Here is a 20,364-nt window from a genome sequence, read left to right on the forward strand (position 1 = left end):
TTGGCAAGGGGGTGGAATACAGTCAGGGCTTTTGGTACTCATGGGAAAATGGAGGCTTTTGGCAACAGGAAAGGGCATTTCTCTACCTCTGAACAAAGCTGTACTTTGCTCTTGGAGGAACTGGGTAATATGGATAAACCTTTTTGCTGGATGCATGTTAAAATGTTCAGCAGTGAAATCCAAAGAATGCTCTGACAATCCGTGTTATTACCAATACCTTGTTTAGAAAAATGGGGCCGTTTGGACTTCAAAATGACTGTTTGAAGCCATCTTCTGGCACAACAGAGGAAGACAACACATGGTTTCTTTGTACTTAGAAAGCCACTGTACCCATGTTTCATGTCTTGTTGCAAGGAGTGGTAAATGTGCAGCCTGAGTCCACAGCTGGAGTGGGCTGCACAGCAACTCCACGTCTGTGAATGCACAGGGCCCTGAATATAGCGATGTTCAGCGATACAGAAAACGGAACTACCATTTGTATGTACAATGTCTCACAAGGATAAGCTGAACACTAACAGCAAAATTCCTAGGGCTCAGCCCCAGCTGCAGTTAAACTAACCTCGTACAACATTATCCCTATATTCAACTCTGATAATTACCAAGAATACAAAAACATTCCTTATAAAGGAGTGACATGTCAAAATTCAGAGGGACGTCAGACCAAAGATGTCTCCTTAATGCTGGGTCATGCTTCCTTCCCAGCTTCCTTCCTGCCAGCACCTGAGCTAGCATTAAGCTACCAAGCACATGGATGGAGAGCAAAACCCAGAATCCAACATTTATACATAAGGGGGAAGGGGAAGACAAGTGTTTTGCAGTAGAGAAGAAAATGAGGTAACTTCGTGAGAGAAGTAAAACTTAACAGGGCATTCTTTCAGAGGTGACCATGCTCACTTAAGAACCTCTTTTTTGCCTCTCCCCCTTTCCCTGGCTTCCTTAATCACTTCACATACTGTTGGAGAAGCCTGCTGTTCTTAGGAGACTAATCTTATCAAAAGACATGCTCAGAAGCCCGTAACTGAGTAGTTTTATGTCCCCGACAATGATTTCCAAGTTCTTTCTTTTGATAAATAGCAGCGAAGAACAAGGGAAAGTAGTCAGCAATTTGTATTTACCACCAGGGTAAAAAAAAAAAAGGTGTTGATGTAATCAATAAGTTCTTAGCCTGTATAACAGAAAAGACAGCAACTTGAGATTAACACAAGTAGCATTTTGCCAGTTTCCTACCGTCCCTGGTTTTCATCTAGCAAACCAGCTGAACAGTAGCACCTTCTTGTTAAAAAAATAAATAAATATACGGAAAGTCAAAACAACTCATTTCCTTTGGCATCATTGCAAATGATTTACACTAACTCAAGAAAACCCAAGAAAACTGATCACTGACTACACCTTAAAAAGCAGTAAGTATAAAGACTAAGCAAATGCATTTAGTATTGCACTGATATGAGTTCAAAGTATTTACTGTTTGTGCCCTGTTTTAAGTTTGGACACATCAGACAGAGCAGTACGGGGAACATCCCAGAACTAGCCAGGTCTCGACAGCTCTGTTTTCTGGTTCTGTTCCCCACTACTATGCTTCAGGTATTTAACAGATACCATAATGTTCCTGATTTCATCTAGTGTGAGTTATAAACAGACTATGAAGTACAAAACTATTTCTATTTGTACTTCATAGCTCTAGAAAAACCCCAAGTAGGCATATATTTCCCCACCCTATTAATCCACAGCTTAGGAGGAAAAAAAAAAACAGAACAAAATATAAGAGTCATAGAAAAGATGACTGATACAGTACTCCATTATCCACAATCCCCACTCTCTAGTCTCAGGATTTCTCTGAACTTCCTTGTCAGATATACTCTCAAAAGTTAGCATCATATTCACAAAGACATTACAGCTCTCTTTAAATAGATGTACTAGTGTTTGAAGTTGCAAGACTAATAATTTTCAAGCTTTTGCACTCAGGATGAAATGTCATTTTAATACAAATAAAAAGACTGACTGTATGTACAAGCCAAGGTAAGATTTCAGTTCTCGTTTATCAGAAACATCAATCCAAAAAAAAGCTAAATTGAGAACACACTTCTACTTCTATGTGCATTTGAAGTATGTACAGTAAAAACACCAACACAGCCTCCATGTGTTAACCAGAGAAAAATGCAAGCAAGGATGAATTTTAAAGTACCTGGTAAGCAATCCTTAAACTGAAGCCCAAAATAAAGCTAGAAAACCGCTGCAAAAAGCAGCTGATTGCATCATATCAAGTACTCAAAAATTTTTTTTTTCATTCTCAGTACACTGGAGAATCAGCTTTGTCTTCCTTCGAACTGCATGAAATCATATTATCCAGAATGTACTGAAGAACACTTTACAGCTATTTAAAACAAAAAAAAAGGAAATGAAACCAGCTCCATCTTTTTGTGCTGTATCAAAGCATACTCCTTACATGATTGTGTAGAAAACATGATGCATGAAAATCACTACTGATAAATCAAAATCTATATTTTTAAAGGGGAGCCTAGACTACTGCAATGGCACACATAATACCCACAGATGATGAAACATAATCAACAGTATGATGTAAGGGAGAGGAGAATCAGGTTTCCCAATTAATAAGCTAGAAAGAAAATGGTTCTGAATAGGTCACCATTTGGAACTTTGGGTAAGTCTTGAAAGTCTGTCAGGAAAAAAATTACAAAAGCAATTGAGTATTTCAATGGTGCTCTCTTCAGCGACCCTACCTAATATGTCTATTAAGTACAAGCATGCAAATATAGGTCAATCCACAGGCACATAGGATCCATGTTAAAAACAGTAAGATAACTGTGATGAGTGGCACCAACAATTTTGATGACTAACACTCAAAATGTTGCTTTCTGAATTACTAAATCAAAATCCTGAAGCAAGTTCCTGCTAGTCTTTGTCACACTGCTAAACACTAAAGTAGGCATGGTTTTCCCCCATTATCTTAGCTGAGCTCAAAGAATTTTTACAATATTTAGTAAGAAAAAAAATTAAAGTATTTCCCCTTTTTAAATTTACACAGACGTTTAATTAGCTTTATTTACAGAGCGTTTTTTTTCAGTCTCCAATAGTGCCTAGATAGCATCATCAGGCAAGAGTGCCAGTTTTGAAAGAGAATCTATATAGAATCCTAGGAATAACAGATGGTGATGCTCCTCCAGAAGGGGCAAGCTGGACTACAGAAGCAGCTCTCTCTATATGGCTCAGTTACTCAGGAGTAATTCTGTTGCAGTCTCTACATCCCATGATTTTGAAGACAAGGCCACTATTACTGCATTCTGCAATGAGAAAACAAAAGCAATAATATTTTCAGTGCGTGAACCTGCAGCTCCAGAAGGTGGAATGAAAAGTTCACAGATTAATCAAAACACATGAGTTTACCATTTCTTAAATACCAAATAATAATTTATAGAATAATTGTTTCAAAAAGACAGGGGTAGCTCACAAGATTTATCTGTAGCGTAGTATTTTAAAACTCCAATTCTTAAAAATAATAAGCAAAACAGAATAATTAGATCTACACAACATCATGGAAGTAGCAAATCTACTTCAGTAGATTCTGATGCTATTGATGACTTCCTGTATTTATACACATATACTTGGCCTGCCCTTAGCGAAAAATATTTTAAGTTATTTATACTTACCCTATCAAAGCCCATAGCACAAAGGTTTTCTATTTTTTTGGTGTATTCTGGACTAGAAACTGGTGCTCCAGCATACACATGTGCCCAAAGTCGAGCTGTCTGTTTAAACATTTCTGGATTTTGTTTGTACTACACAAAAGAGAGGGGGGAAAAGGTGAAAGTTAAATCTCAGCAATCTAACCACACAGCAAGACAATATGGCAAACTGCAATCCATCATTCTTCCTACAATATCTTCCACAGTGTTTCATACTGATCATGCTGCTATTTTTGAAGTAAATTTAGAGGTGAGGATTACACAAAGAGTAAACCTATGCAAGCATTTGATATAATGAGTTTGTCTTCAGGTCAAATTTTGCACTATGGGTATTTAATGTGTACAACCAGGTATTGCTCTCAATTGCACCGACCCAAGCGAAGTACCTATATTTAGCACAGCTGCTGAAAATTTATATTCAGTGTGACAGAGTACAAATTATCCCTATGTTAACATCTCCTGAACATGGTACTGTGTACTACTCTAATGCATTTCTCTAATCATTAAAAAAATATATGGTTTTACGCACTGCAAGTAGGTCTGCAGTTTTTCAGTCTGGACTAACATTCTACTACCAGACTTCTTCCTGAGAATGAGGATCTTGATCACACAGGTGACAGAAGAAGGGCTGAAAAATGGGTGAGCAAGTGCAAAAAGCAAGGAATCATGCCAGTATGTAACTATATTATTTAGACCAATCTCGTCACTAACTAGTTTTCCAATAAACAACAGACTGGACCATATCACAGAGAATTTTTAGTGTGTGCCAAGAACTCAACTGCCAAGAAAGTGGGTCATCTGTCATAAACTGTACTCAGAAAAGTTAAATAATTTTCCCATTTTAACAACTTTGGTATGCAGTATCAAGTTTTTTGTCTTAAAAAAAAAACCCCTCTTCCCTTAAATCATCACTTTAATAAAACAAGATATTAGCAAATACGTTTTTCAAATATTTAGGTACATTTTAAGGACAGAAACATGGCTGATTATCATTCTTAGACATTTCATTCATACATGAAAATAATAATTAGATCTATAAAGCATGTAAAATGCAGTACATTTCATTTTGCCTCTCCTACAAAAACCCACACCAACTACACTGCTTTGCATGCCTTGCCCACTTCCCTCTAATTCTGATCCACGGGTCATAATTTGTGTATTTACTATCTGGTGGCATTAATGGCATTAAAACAAACATGGGAGGCAATCTATTGTTGGAAATAAATCACTGTTATGAATACAGTGGTCTGTAATAAATTTCTTTTGGTGTAATGACTAAAAAAGAGGAAGGATTAAGGTAAACACCAGTAGCATACTGAAGTACTATTTTCTTCTGCTCTTAAGAGGTCTTCCCCCAATTAATTTTTTTAAAGTATTTTTGAGAACACTGCCAAGCCTAAAAAGCAACTAGCTTTCTAGTCCAAAGGATTAGTCGTAATTGAATTTTACTCAGAACTAGGTTTCAGTGCTCTATTAATAGAATTCCTTCACTTGGGTATCTGTAAATAATCCTGAATTTTCTCACTGAATTGAGAAAAGCCTAAAGCCAACTTTTGCTGATGTTTTGGTATCAGGAATCTGAGGCAGCTCATGTTGCTGTACTGAAAAAAAACCAGCAACCAGAGCAACTTGCACACCAGACAGCTGGTGTCTGAAAATACTGCTCTTACTCAAACAGGAGCTCTCCCTGGGATTCAGCTCAAGAGCTTGTACAACATTGCCATTTACCTGGACGACACACAGTTTAGTAAAATAGCACAAGTGTGGAGAATAAATTCATGCCTTGGGAATTTTTGTTTTGGAAAACGCAATCAAACCCTAACAAAGTAAAAGAGACCCCAACACCAAATAAACACATGAAGGAAACAGGTGTTTACCAACATATCTCTCAAAACCATTATAATCACTTCCTACTTACACATGCCTGTAACTCAAGGCCAAACCCCAGTATAGTTTTCATGCAGATATTTGCAGGAAACAGGGTAAACAGAATCCTCTCTACATCAGCCATGCCACAGTCCCACAGTCACACTGGACACACCCCCACAAGCACCTGAGGGGCAGCCTGGAAAATTGCTCTTTGGAATCTAGAAAGTTTCATGAAGTTTTTTGCCTGAGAAAAAACTCTTACCAGCTCAAGTGCTTCTACTGTTATGATTCCCACACAAAATTCTACCATCAGAGCCAGAACAGGAAACACTACCTTTGTGAAAAAGGATATAGTGTTTTTTTTTAATGAAGAGGGAATGCGACAGCAAGGGCATACATCCAGAAAAAAAACAGTGCAGGGATATGCCTGGTGGCCTTTCTGGCCTTTACAACACTTCTCCCTGGGCAGAGCAATTCAGCCTGACAGAACTGTTCATGGACATTTCTTCAGAGCAGCCTTACTGCAGAATCCCACAAGCAAGCCTTCTGTACTTACTAAGTAGAGTGGTGGCACACAGCTCTCATGCACCCAGCAGTGCAATGGACTACCTCTAATCTCCACGTTTCCCCCAAATCCCGACAGGTCTGAAAAATGCTTATCATCCTGCACTGAGTTTTAGAGGAAGGAGTGCACACCTTGTCACCCTATCCTGGAGGGTTCTGACTTACAGAAGACACAGGTGAGATAGAAGGTTCTTCCAGCATCAACTTGCTTTGTTCTTCTTTTACTGAAATACACCCTGACTGCCAGTCAGTGGGGAAGCCAGGCTGCCTCTCTCTCTCGCCCCAGAGTAGAAAGGAGAACACACACATACTTAGGACCTTGTTCAGAATCGCCAGAGGAAAGACTGTTTCTCTCCTTCATCAACAATTTAAACAGAATCATGGCAGTCCAGGTATGGCCTAAGATCCCACTGACATTTATTTATTGGTATTAAAAATTATCACTAATGTCTGAAAGGCAACAAACCTTGTTGACTACAAAATTTTACTGATAGCAATTCAACCAGTGATTAAAACAGTTATCCCCAAGTTATTACTCATAATATTTTGACATTAAACAAATACAGTGCTCAACAATATTCATATTAATCTAGAAGAGGAGCTTCATACCAAGCCAAATACAACTAACACCACCAAGTTAAAACTCATTTTAAACCAACAGCATATTGCTTTTCTTATACTGGAAGCCTTAGATTTTAAAAGGCAAGGTATACTGGAATTCATTTTACTATGCTGTTATCTCCTGATATTTCTCACAAGGTGATATAAATAAAGGACAAAACCTTCTGACACTGTAGAGTAACTAATACTCACTCTAGAATTCAAAAAGAGCACAAAACACTGTAGCAGCTCACATTTACTATATGCAATTTTATGATAAATTGTTTAAAGTCTTTTACCTCCTGTAAGCCTTGGGACCTCACCTGACTCAGCAAAGATTACAGAAGTGTTTAAAAATCACAGTCAACTGAGTATCTTACCTGGTTTGCCACTACCGCATCTTGTGGATCATCTGGTTCTGCAGCTGCCAACAATGCTTGCAGTGATAACAACACTGTTCTTAGAGTCATTGCTGCTGCCCTGAAATTGAAAATTTAAAAAAATCCTTTACCATATCCCATGTCTGTATTCACCCTTGTGGCTGTACTACTATCATAGAAGATATGGGATCGTCTACAGATTGTAAGTCCAAGGAACATAATTTTAAACTGCTGCAGCTTATAGTTATCAAAATACTGCTTTGTATATATATTTAAATAAGGTTTTATACATGGACTTTCCTATCAACAGTGCTTTCTGAAGTTTTTGGAAAGTACCTTGACCTACACATTTCACCATGCCCACTTATTGTAATTCATTTCATCTGGGGAAAAAAAAGCCGCAAAAAACCAACGCCGAAATGGCTTGTGTCATTCTCCCTCACTGCCGGTAGCAGCACCTCGTCCCGGGGCGGGGCGGGGCCGGCAGGCTGCGGATGCTCCCTCTGCCGGCACTCCTCGTGCAGGAGCAGCGACCTACATTTTAAACATGTGTAACAGGTAAGGAACTCTACACATTAGATCTCTTCGCACCAGTTTTAATATGACATTTTTCAACAAAGTTGAAGCATTTACATAGTTAATTACTACTACAATAGTAAAATGGTTAGGCTAATTATGGAATGTGCTATCAAAATACTTCCTTGGCTTCCTCTCACTACAACCTGACACGACTGTCGGCAGCCAGAAACATTCTGTAGTCACAACGGTCCTGTAAAGTCACTCTTTGCCCCTGTGAAAGAACCCTGTTGAAGGTAGCACAGTTCTGGAGTTGGAACTTCTAAGGTTTTAGGTTCTTATCATTTATCCTGATCTCCAAGTGTATTTAGAATAAGACACTTCAATAATTTAGTACAAGAAAATCCAGTATGCTCAGAGAAGTCAATAAACCCTTAAAAGCAATTGTATGAAATTCTTACACACCAGAAGTATGGAAAGTTGTAACACTTACACAGTTTCATTAGATTTTAATCATAAATAAAACCTCTGATCTACCATTTCAGTTGGCGTACACTGGAAACCAAGTAAGAACCCCACAGACTCTGAGAAAGTTGAGTATTTCTGATTTGAAGAGTTAACTGGACTCTTAAATCATTGTGGCAATGGCACAGACGTTCAAACCAATACACAGATCTGTTTACTCTGCTTAAGAACTAGTAGCAAGGTGAGTGGGGAAAATGCAACATTTTAGATTTGAACAAAGTGATTATGTCACATGAATGCCAGAGCGAAGTTGTGAAACACAGACATCCAATTTCTTACAAACAAAGCTCAATTTTCAATCAACAGAAAACAGTTTCTTTTTTTCAGAAGGTTGCAAATAAATGGAAAGAGTTTGTTAGAATAGGTGGGGAACAGTTTGACCTGATACAGTTTGATCCAGCTACAAAGGAAACAGTGTGCAAATCCCTTCCCAGGCTTAGGTTTCAGAAATTTATGTATTTTCCAGTACTGAGTCACTGTATTAAGGTACTTGAGCAGTGTGTACCAATGAACAAAGAATAGATGCTGGTAAAATGTCAGAGGTACATTTGTGGCACCCAAATATTATGTTCCTAGATGCTTACATTCACAGCTTTCTTGCTGTGTCACTAACCATTCAAACATGCCATTCTCCCTTAATTGTTTCTAATTCTAGAAGATTTTTCTCAGTAACTTATTTTTTAGCTTGATAATTATTGCTGAGCTTTCGCAGTGCAGTGTTCTACATCAAACTGCAAGTGAGAAACATCCCAAATGACAGAGATTTTAATTAGCACATAGTGTCTCATTCCAACTGCCACACTGGCTTGAAGTCCCTTAAGCTGAACTTCGTAGACTTATATCTTAAAAAAAAATCCTTATGCTTTTAAATCTGAGTTCTGAAAAATCACAAAACCATCACAACATAAAATTCTCCTCATCCAAATCTATTCCTCAGTAATTTTCTTTTCTTTACATGTACCTGATGCTATTTTGCTCTTATCATTTCCTTGGGTTTGTAATCTCTACTGGTTTATACTATCTTGAAATTAACCTATTTAATGTACACATTGATGACATAATTCACAGTCTCATCTGCTAATATTACCGGAATGTAATAAAACATATTTACTATTCCAGCATTCAGGTGTCATGGGACACTAAGTCATTCAGGCCTTACTATGCTCAAATGGATTTAATAATTTTTATTTTTATGCAGTGAATTTCAGGTACTATAATATCTACCACACCCACTATAAAATCTAGAGTCTTTTTTCCCAGTTAAGTAATTTTATTATGTTAGTTACTGTAGTTTTAAAGACAGACTTCCCATGAAATATCTATCAACAATAACTAATGTTATAGTTATTTTCTCCAAATAAAAGCTGTTCTGCCCTTTCCTTTGCAGAAATCCTTCTACTTTAGATACATCTGAAAATGTAGACAAGATGACATAAAAAGGATTGCAGCCTCTTGTGCCACTTTTACATGCAATTTACTTCCACTTCCACTGTACCTTCTAGGAGTATAAAATACACTTTGGGGAGCAGGGGGCATCACTAAGAACCAAAGGTGCCATGGACACCAGCTGTCTCCAGCCGTCTCTGCCTTTCAAGACTGCCAGGTCCTTTCAATCCCTGTTCATCTGTTATATTTGTAGATTTTTATACAAAGCATACTGGCACTTCTCACAGTCCAATTTCAAAATAACAATAAAAAGCAACAACTTATCCATTTAGATATACAGATGACTATATGATCAGAGAATTTAAACTCTGAAATCGTAAGTTTCAGACAAGATTGGTTTAGCTACATTTGTAAAAAGTCTTAAAAATGTAGCTTACAACTTATTTTCAAGTCTCATATCTCAAAACTGCTTTCCCATCTCATGCATCATAAGACAGTTTTATTGGACATAAACATTGAAAGAAGTATCCTTAAATCATAAAAGAAAATCCATTACAGCTTCAATTGCTGTAAAAGAAGAAATTAAAAGTTTGTGATTAATGGTAAAGAAAAACTGACATATTTTGTGTAACTATCATACAACCATCTAAAATCTTCTACATTTAGAACACCAATTAGCTTTCCTGATCAAAGAAAGTAAAAAAAAGCTTATTGTTTTCTACATTAGCTTAGTCGAATTTTTCAGATATATAATAAGATTCACAGAAGAAACTGAAGGGACAGCTAAAAATAGATTCTGATTTCCCATGAACTTAAAAGCTCTTCTTTTTTCACTTCTCCCAAAGAAGTGTTACCTTCTTTTGGGAGAACACAGTGAATGGAAATGACTGCCTAGAATTGTATTTACAGATACCAGTAGGGCAGGACCTGTTCCTCATCAGCAAAAAGCAAAAACAATTCCGATCATCAATTCTGAAAGAAAATCTATACTGATAGTCCCACAAAGCTAAAAATCCCAACACATACACACAAACACACACATCCCCTCCCCTACATCTTCACACGCTAGAGAAGAATGTCCAGGGGAAGAAAAAAAAAATAAGCAAGCTGTATTTTCCTTAAAACGAATTTCCAGTGCAAAGATACAGGTCTTCTGAATTTTCCAACGTACCTTGAAGTTTATTGATCCAGAATAGAACCCTGAAAAAATTAGGTATTTCCAACTCTTCTTACATTTGAAGTTTACTTCCAGGTGTGGATGGATTTATGTGCAACAGCTCATGGAGTTCAAGCAATTCTCTTTGGTAACTCAAGTGAGCTTCATGGTTGCATTTTACGTTTGCTCTCTCCTCCTTGCCAAAGGCAAGGTTTTGTATCACTCCTGACAGACTCCTGTCTGATCTGTTCTTAACCAAAGCCTTAGAAGGCTCTTGGAAAATTTACTTCAGTTTTTCACAATGCTTGATATTCTGCACACTGAGATGGCTTCCCAATCTTTCACTGTACATTGTTTTTGCTTAGACCATTATTCTTGTGTACTTCATTCTGGATTTTTCCTATGGTTCCCATCTTTCTTGTACAACAACTCTCTAAGCAGGTACACTACTTCAACAAAAACCTGACCAATCACCAGGAACAAGCAGCCAGCTTGCAGAATGAATTTTAAAGGTAAAATTTCCTATTTGCCTTTGTCCCATGGCATTACTGGATCCTGTTTGCTCCTAAAGCTTACAATAACCCTTGACTCCCACTCCCATCCCAAAATGTTGCTTAGCTATCATGCAAGCTTGCAGGTTTGCCATCTGCAAAACGGGAGTAGGCCACTATCATGCACCAGTGAGCTGCAGAGAGCTCCCTACAGGGGCACTGTCCCCTCAGAGAACTTGAAATTAAAAGCTTCCACTCTGGACATCCAAACCAAAAGCCTGGCTTTCTACTGGCATTGCATTTGCTAAACCATAAGGAAAATCTGGATTGAAACAGAACAAAGAGAGCTGATATACATTTTGTTCACTTACACATTTTTCCTCTTTTTTTAGATAATATCTTAGGGCATTTCCATTAAAAAAGAGCACCCCTAGTTTGGGTGACTATAGTGTTAACATTAAAAGGCACAGCAAGCCAGCTGTACCCAGCATGCCCGAGGAAAGAAATCTCTTTTACCTTCTGATGGGCTGAGAGAGTCCTAAGAGGATTACAAAACACTGCCAGGTTTTATTTTTCTTCTTCAGTTTTAAAGGTGAACTAATTCTCCATTTAGGAAGTTTTTACTTATGTTCTTTACATTCTTCTCTAGGAAACAATCTCTTTCATTATTCCAAGAGGTAACCCAGCAGAATGCCGAGAGCAGCTGCAGCCAGCAGATTGCTACTCTACTCTGTCAACCAAACATGGCTACAGGAACATTTTTTTCCAAATAATCTGCAATATTTGTTCCATTTGTGAAATAAATAATCTTGTTAATCCAAGCAAAAATCTCTGGCACCTTGTTCCAATGGCTTATGGAATCTGGAAGGAAATTAATAAGGCCTTTGAGTAGAAGCCTGTTGCATATTTACAGGACAAATACAAGACCGGGCACGCATCAGAGAAAATTTTTTAAAAAGCATAATAGAATAGCTTTCACACAGCACAGAGGGGAAAGCCTGCTTGCTGAAGGGTTCCCTCAAACCATGTTAATATTCTCTGCAATTTTCTCAAAGTTTTAAGAAGCTTCAGTGCTCCTCAAACACCCTGAACAAAATCCAGCAGTTCTGGGTGCCCAGGAAGATGATTACAAGCTGGCTGCTGCTTATTTATCTATTCAAATTGTATTATCTCTTATAATGATTTCTGCATCCCAACTAAAACTGAAGCATGAATCCTCCAGTAGAGTCACTACAACAAAAAATTATTTATTATTGACTGTCAAAACCACAAAAGCCAAGAGATTTTTTGTAGCCATATATCCAGCCACGACACATTCACTTAATAATCTCTGCTCGAGGGATTTATGCCGAACAGCTTTCAAGTAATTTAGTTCTCAGGTTTCAATGAACTGTGCTAGATACATTGTATATTTAAAATTAAAACCTTGAGACCAAGTACTGGCCTGGAATATAAATACAGGCCATAGTAAGCGAAACCACGTAACGAAAATTATGTCAGATAAGCATAAACAGTATTCCTTTTACAAAATCATACCCCTATTTTAATTCTACCAGCAAACAGTTGCTACTTTGCAAACAAACTGGCATAACAAGTACTTAAACACCTAAACATGAAGAAAATCCACAGCTGCAAAGAATTTCAGCATCAAGCATGCAATGTAGAGAAAGAATTGCATTAAACTCATCAAAAATAACTTAAAGACATGACTTTGCAAACTGATAAAACCTCCTGCCAATATGCAGAGTATCATCTCAACTATGCTCATTAGAACAGAAAATCATTATCAGAGGACGGGAGAGTAGGGAAGAGACTTTTTAAAACTATACAAACTATTAAATTCTTTTAATAGTATTAGTATCTACCATCTATAAATGAGTATTTTATCAGCTTATTAATTCTTTCAGAAATCCTGCTAAGGCCCATAGGCCAAACTTCTCCAGTCCTTTAATTCTCAAACCTCACTGAAAAACAGATATGCAGTGAAATTTGAGACTTATATTAAAACACAGCAACAAGAGGAGCATTGAAAGCCAGTGAAGTGGCACTTCATAAACAGATCTTGTTGCTAAAAGATTTGACAAGAGGCATTGTGGAACTAAATATATTTTCTAGAATACTTCTACAGGAGTATTTCAGAATTGCATTTGTCCAATTTACCTTTGAATGCTTGATAAAACAATGTAAAGATTAAATTATTAATCAGGGGGGTGTATTGCTTATTTTTTGTTTCTTTTCTAATGAAGCTATTTTGTTCAAACCACTTTTCAACCTAAACATGCAGAAAACTTAAATATGGTGGTGTGCGGTGGTACATCCTCCCCCTGGCTCCCTCCTTAGGCCAGCTGTGGTCTCAGGAATGCTTGTTAGGTCTCGGCCTGGATTAATGGCATCTGGACAGTTAGGTTCCCTTCAGTTTATCGAAAACACTATCTGCTCCCAGAACTTCTGTTGTCTCACAAGCCCCTGTTTTCCAATAAATAGCCTTGAGACTTCCTCCTTGTGTCTGAACAACAGACCAAGTGGAATAGTACTTTTGTTGTTGGACTTCTCAAAGAATATTCCAGTAACTACCAACTCATCCTTGTGGCCAGGATGGAAATTTACTGATGATTTAAGATAGTCATCCTGTGACCCTATCTATGAACAGTGGTACTGAGACCCTTTGAGCTCTCCCGGACCACAGCAGGCTGTGACCAGCATTTCCTTGAATGGGATGACTCTCAGATCCAGCAAACTCTCAAGTTAGTGAGACTCCGAGCATGGTGATGGAAAGCCTATGAAGCCTGGGCTAATATCCTCACCATTCCTGAAAGCTTAATCCTTTGCCCACTGAGAAGATCCAAAGGCTTCTGCAAGTATTTCACTGAACTCGAGAGTAATTTTTCTCAAGTGTAACTTTGTATATATTTCTTTTTGTCTGTGTGCACACGTATTATGAATGATGCCACTTCAGATTTAACCTGGTCTAGTGGAAAGTGTCCCTTTCCATGGCAGGGAGGTTGGAACTAGATGATCTTTAGGGTCTCTTCCAACCCAAACCATTCTATGATTCTATGATGTAGGCATTTCTTAATTAACTAAAGCTGCATATATTGAAGAACAATAAACAACTTGTTTCAACAATATTAACCATTCATATTGCTTAGTGAGTTTTAGGAAGCTACTCAGGAAAAAAGCAGTCTTATCTATAACAATACAGAAATGCTTCAAAGTACGCAACAGAGGCAGCTGTAAGTCTGTTCTTATCAAAGGATCAGAGGCTTTGATAAGCACTTCAACAATGCTCAAGTGATTTTCATTTACCATTCTATGATTTGAAAAGAAACAAAAATTACAAATAGCACCACTAGAAAATGAAGGGATCACACTACATTAAGAATCATCTGAAGAGGGATTAATAGTATATAGGAAATCTCCCCCTGTCACCACCAGGTTCTGTGAAATTCTCTCCTTAGTGCTTCCAAATGAAGACAGTGTTTCAAAGGAAGACTTTATAACTATACAACTGGAATAATACAGGTGCTTCTTGTGTGACCTGGTTTAAATATACAGAAGTCAAATTCTTGGTCCAATACTCCTATTTCATATACTTCCTGGCAAAGGAAGATATTTATGTTTGAGGATTTTTTATCAAGCAGAAATAACAGAAATGAGACACAGATCAAATTATCTGTGCTAGACATAACTCAAAGATTACAAGAACACAGGTCAACTCTTCTCTCCTGTCCTTCCTTCTCAAATATCAACGGTTTAGACTAAAAACCCCAAAAGTACATAAATTAAGTAGAAGCTCATGACTTTTTTAGGTTGCCTTTTGATACTTACTGACAACCTCATGGCAATTCACTAACCTGCTTCAGAGCGTGACCTCTCAGGAGACTGTACTTGGACAGTGTCTTGGGGTGACTTTATGATGTGTATCCCTATCACTGCTCTATGCCCAGAAAATCAATCCTGTGCCTTTCTGTGCCTTTAAACTGAATCTGATGGAGTTCTCTTTAACTAAAATCCAAGCTGTGCTACACCATGACAGACAGTTAAAGAGTCATTAATCTCCAATAAAACTGGAGGGTGGTATGAATACTTAAGAGGCAGGTACAAAAGTGCACTGGCTTTACTGATAAGAAAAACTATACCAGGTACCATGGCATGCATATTGGAAGATTCTATTGCCTGAAAGAACATCAAGTGTTCTCAGACGGTAAGAAAAAATATGCCATTCCAGAAGTTAGACAAGAACTTATCATCATTATCATTCCATTTCAGTAATTTACACTATCATGTGCCAGATGATTTCTATAATCTTGTACATCTGCAAAAGATTAATACACTCAATGTGTCACCTGCAAGACTCCAGCATTCTCCTCTAAAGTTTCTCTTTCAAACCCAACTGACGTCTGCTTGGCCAACAGCACTCTTGACAAAGTTGTTAACTTTACAAGTATTTGAAGTTTGTATGGATTAGATACTGGTATGATCTGCTGGGCAATTACAGTCCTATTCTTTTGGGGCAGACATGGAGGAAAATAACCATCTGTATTAGGTATCACATCTATCATACAACTGTTACACAATCTTCAAACCACATGAAATCAATTACTTTGAAAAACAAAATGAACAATGAGTGCAGCTGTTAGTTTGGACACAAGTCTATTCCACAGATTTTCACTATTAAAACTTCTGCAGTAACATTAACTGATCAAAGGAAGCAATAGGTAGTATTTGTTAACAGTAAAGAACTAAAATAAAAAATTAACTTATGCAAAAACACCCAAAATGTCAACAATGAAATGTTCATCCTAGTGCAAAAATTTTTGGAAGAGCTCTCTGTGTATATAATATGTACTTAGTGCTTTCCAAAATGATCACCCAAGCATTTCATTTGCATATTTGCACCTCAGAATACTATACCAAAATGTGTGCTTTAAGGACATCTCAAATTATAAGCACAAGGTTAAAAGCAAGGTGAGCTGTTGTCTCCTATCCAGGACACCAGTATACTTGATTTTGCACATTTAAACCCACATGGAATCTTACCATTGATCTTTCAGAATATCCAAACAAATGGCCCCAGTGACTGAGCTAATATTAGGATGCCATATTTTGGTGATAAACCGCACCTAAAAAACAAGACAATTTTTAAAAACAAAAACAGCAATTAAAAGCAGTATACTAAGTAAACATTTTAAATCCACCATTTTAAATAATATTATGAAGAAATACTAATTTAGAAAATGTAATACTAAAAATGGAAGTAAGATGTGATACTGCTTATTTCAGGAGGCTTGAAGTTTGTAAGGCTGTTTGTTAGAGCCTTGCCTTACTCAGAACAGGCAACTGCCTATTCCAGCTCCCCAAACTCATCCCTAACTGCTTTTTCACATGTCATGTGTTTACATCCCTGCATGACACAAAGCTAGTTAGAAATATCCTCCAGCAGTACAAGTGTTTTGACAAGTAGATGGTCAAATACAGACCTAAAACTTCCAACATTATTAAAAGTGGGCTTTCTAGCTTTCACAAAGTTAAACAAAGTCCTGAACTCTTAACATAGGAATTGGATATCACTCACTGTTGAGCTAAATGGTTGGCTACAGAAGCATTACAAAAATTTCTGTGCTGGATGCTACTACTTCTACAGCCATCCTGTCTCACTACCCCATATACAGAAAGCTGTTCACCAACCCAAAACTTAACTAGATTACTATTATTTATCTTTGCTATTGAAAGGATCTAGTCCCAGCATTCACTCATTGATCATGTCCCATGTTTCACACTAAAGTGTATGCACACCCACAAAGCATTACTAACTTCAGGTTTTGGTGGTTTGGGTTTCCCAGGTTTTTTTAGACACTGAGAAAGGTAAAAGCAGCATTTTCTCTTAAAGGTCTTGGAGACCAAAGCTGTCCTCAGAAAGGACATACATGCCTTTGGAAATTCCCCCTTCATTTTCTTCAAACCCCTGATTTCAGATTGCACCTTAACTGCTTTCTAGGGATTTTGACCTGTTTCTCATCTCCTCCTCACTCCAAACTCCTGAAAAACATTTTATGTATAGCACAGATCTTTCAACTTTTGCCCCTGACCTGCAAGCAAATCAGTGAACACATCTGTCAGGCACCACAGCAAAAGACTGTACATACAGGGCTAAAATCCTGGTGTCTAAACAGGCAAGACCAGAACAGTTCTGCTTTCCTGGACAAAAATAAGCCATCATGTCAGCTGAGGCACTTATTAACTACCTCAACTCTATAAATCACTTGGAAAATGTAAAAAGCAATGTAAATACTAGATAATTTCTCACAGTGAATGACTGCTAACAATGGCTGTCAAAGCACGTACTGACCAAGCTAAAGAAATCTTTCAGATGAAAGGCAGGGCCAGACACAAGCAAAAGAGCTTCCAATTCAAGACTCCAGAACAAGCAGTACTATGCTACAGTGCACTGAGTTTCTAACAGCTGCCTATGAACTCCGGAAATGAAGACCACTAAGCCCTAAAGCAGCAACTAAATCATGGTATACAGACCCATCTTTCAGTGTCTGCAACCTGCTTCAGCTCTCCTTTTTTTAGCTCCCACCAGAACACGTGCAGATTAAAGAACTGAGACCAACAGACATTTCATTAAGATTTTCTGAGTCTTTTGCTCCAACCTCAAGGAAGTAATTCAAAGAGCCTATGAGCTACTGGCACCTCTCTCTTCCTCCTCTTCCCCAGTTACATATCAGGGTGAAAATAATAAGGATCTAGGACACATTCTTGGTTCAAAGACATCTTTCAGACAAACAGAAAACCAATCAAGAAGTTGAGTCAGACAACTGAGGTGTCTACTGATTCATAAGCCACCAAAGAGTGGACTAAATCAGGGCACAGGAATATACAGCTGCCACTGCACGTGACTAGGGAGAACATTATTCAGAGTGGAATCTCAAATCTGAAGTTCTAGAAAGATGCAGTAAAGTTAAAAGGTCAGTAAGTTGTGAAAAAACATGAGTGACTTTACCACAGCCATCTCTTATCCGTGTGCATGTTATCTAGTCCTTCAACAGAGTTGCAGTAAGACTTCTATTTCTCTGTTGTTTCTTCGAGACACACTGTACATGCCACTGTTTAATTATGACTAGAAAGTTGGTAGGTTAGATTCAAGAACTTTTTAAGTATACTTACGGAGTTCAAGAAATTAAAAGAACCAATAACTACCTAGTATGACATTTCTTCAACAATGCTGACAGGGAGGGAAGACAGCTATACTCTCTACAACATTTAAAACTACGTGAAAACTGTATTTATCTGGTCAAAAGATACTACATTAGGGTCATTAATAATACACAAGCTTCTCTCCAGGATTTGCCAGTTTGTACTTTTAGGAACAATCAGAGTATACTTCTGACTAGACACAGCTTTGCATCCTGCTTTATTTCTACCTAAAGATAATAGTTCCAATCCTTGTCTAGAAGAGAATTAAAAAAAAAAAATAAATAAGAAGAGACTACACATGCGAACAAGGAAATAAGAATACTCAAACCCAACTTGTTAGCCAAACTGTATTTTCCAAAAATATGCATTTGCAGTACCTTAGGAGGATTAAACGGATATGTTTCTGGGATTTTTATCTCTAGCTGATACCTTCCACCTGCAAAAGACAAGAACAAGTTGGAAATTAAACCAGAAGAAAATTAGTCAAGTTTAGTCTTTCATGACACTAAAGCTTACACATCTAAATGGACAGATTTTCAAGTAATTCAAATTTACTCAGAAATATTAGTTAGGGGATACATTTAGATTTCACCTATTTCATAAATAAATGCATATAAAGTCAGTTAGTAAAGCTGTGTTTGCTCATGCAAATCAATATCTATACTTCTTAGGTATATTTAATGTGTACATTCTCATTCCCAATCTTATAATTTCCATGCTTTATTTTAGTAAAATATACCAAAATATGAACCAAACATCTCCCAACAGATGAAAAAAGAGGCCACAGGAATATTCAGGCTGAACATAGGATATTACATTATTTTGACTTTTTTCTGATACCTCATGACAAATTTTCTTCAAATTACACAATTTAAATTACCTGTTATTTTATTTTAAACTTTCTGGAATTCAAATATATTCAAGTAACTCTTTAAGAAAAGCTCCCAGACTTTGGGAATAAAACAATAAAGGATGCACCAGTGTAACTTTTATTATGTTCTACATTACTGCCTCAAGTAGTTACTTCTGTTCCAATTCTGCAAACAATTGACACACCAGTACCATTAATATAATATGAAGGACCAGAGCATACAATAAAGGATAATATGAGCTTGGCAGACAGAACCCCTCCTACTGCCCAGTTTTAAACATTCCTCAGGTTTATCTGTTTGTCACAGTATCATTCTCTATCCTATTTCCATTATAGTTCTGTTAACATTCAAGTTCGCTACCAATACTTATGTCTTCTGGAGCAATCTCAAACTATCTCTGCCTGCCCAGTGAAGGCCATTTGTCAGGCAGCAGTTCAATGACAAAAAGAACAGGGTATAAAAAAACATATGCACCAAATTAGACATTTAGTTTTTATAAAAGCTGAAAGCATTTATCCTCACTTGCAATTTTTTTCTTCAACCTCCTGCTCTTCTTTCAGAAACCTTTTCCCTCTGTCAGCATACTGTGTTACAATTTATACATTTTCTTGAATCAAAGCTGAAGTATTTGCAATCTATTTTCTTTGAGATTTCCAGAGCAATTTACTCTGCAAATCAGGCTACACAAAACCAACTCTCAAGTAGTTACAATACTGGCACCAAGATGCACAGGGGAAAAAAAGCCTCAAAGCAATCCTCTCCGACGTTACAGTATGTGGCATCTCTTTATCTGTGCCAAAAAGCACATTAGTAGCTACTAAGAGCTCTCACTTCTGAAATGTAATCCAGTATAATACACTCCACCTGAAACTATTTAGTATCAGTTTGATATTTTACACTATTGTCTACAGCTGGTTTTTTCTCACTTTACAGTAATTTGAGAAGTTTTAACAGAAAATACAATATAAGAAAGGCAAATAAATCCAAAATTATAATAGTCAATGTCTAAATGGATTGCTTGTCTACTTACAGGGCAGTACAGGAGAAAGAGTTTAGAAGACACATACATCAATAAGAGACCTTAAAGAAGTTTCTTTCTCCTTT

General features: G+C 37.2%; 1 protein-coding gene across 1 annotated transcript in view; it reads right to left on the minus strand.

The window, feature by feature from the left end:
• Positions 1-1,958: 1,958 nt before the first annotated feature.
• Positions 1,959-20,364, minus strand: part of UBE2K (ubiquitin conjugating enzyme E2 K) — a 39,986-nt gene continuing 21,580 nt past the window's right edge. Inside the window, exons 3-7 of the mRNA XM_082281608.1 lie at positions 18,766-18,824; positions 16,229-16,311; positions 7,115-7,214; positions 3,666-3,794; positions 1,959-3,299 (exon numbers count right to left, since the gene is read on the minus strand). Of these exons, the coding sequence (XP_082137734.1) occupies positions 3,225-3,299; positions 3,666-3,794; positions 7,115-7,214; positions 16,229-16,311; positions 18,766-18,824 (446 nt within the window). The 3' untranslated portion in view covers positions 1,959-3,224. The remainder of the gene's footprint in view (positions 3,300-3,665; positions 3,795-7,114; positions 7,215-16,228; positions 16,312-18,765; positions 18,825-20,364) is intronic.

The sequence above is a fragment of the Coloeus monedula genome (assembly GCF_965178545.1).
Source record: "Coloeus monedula genome assembly, chromosome: 5".
Taxonomy (NCBI): domain Eukaryota; kingdom Metazoa; phylum Chordata; class Aves; order Passeriformes; family Corvidae; genus Coloeus; species Coloeus monedula.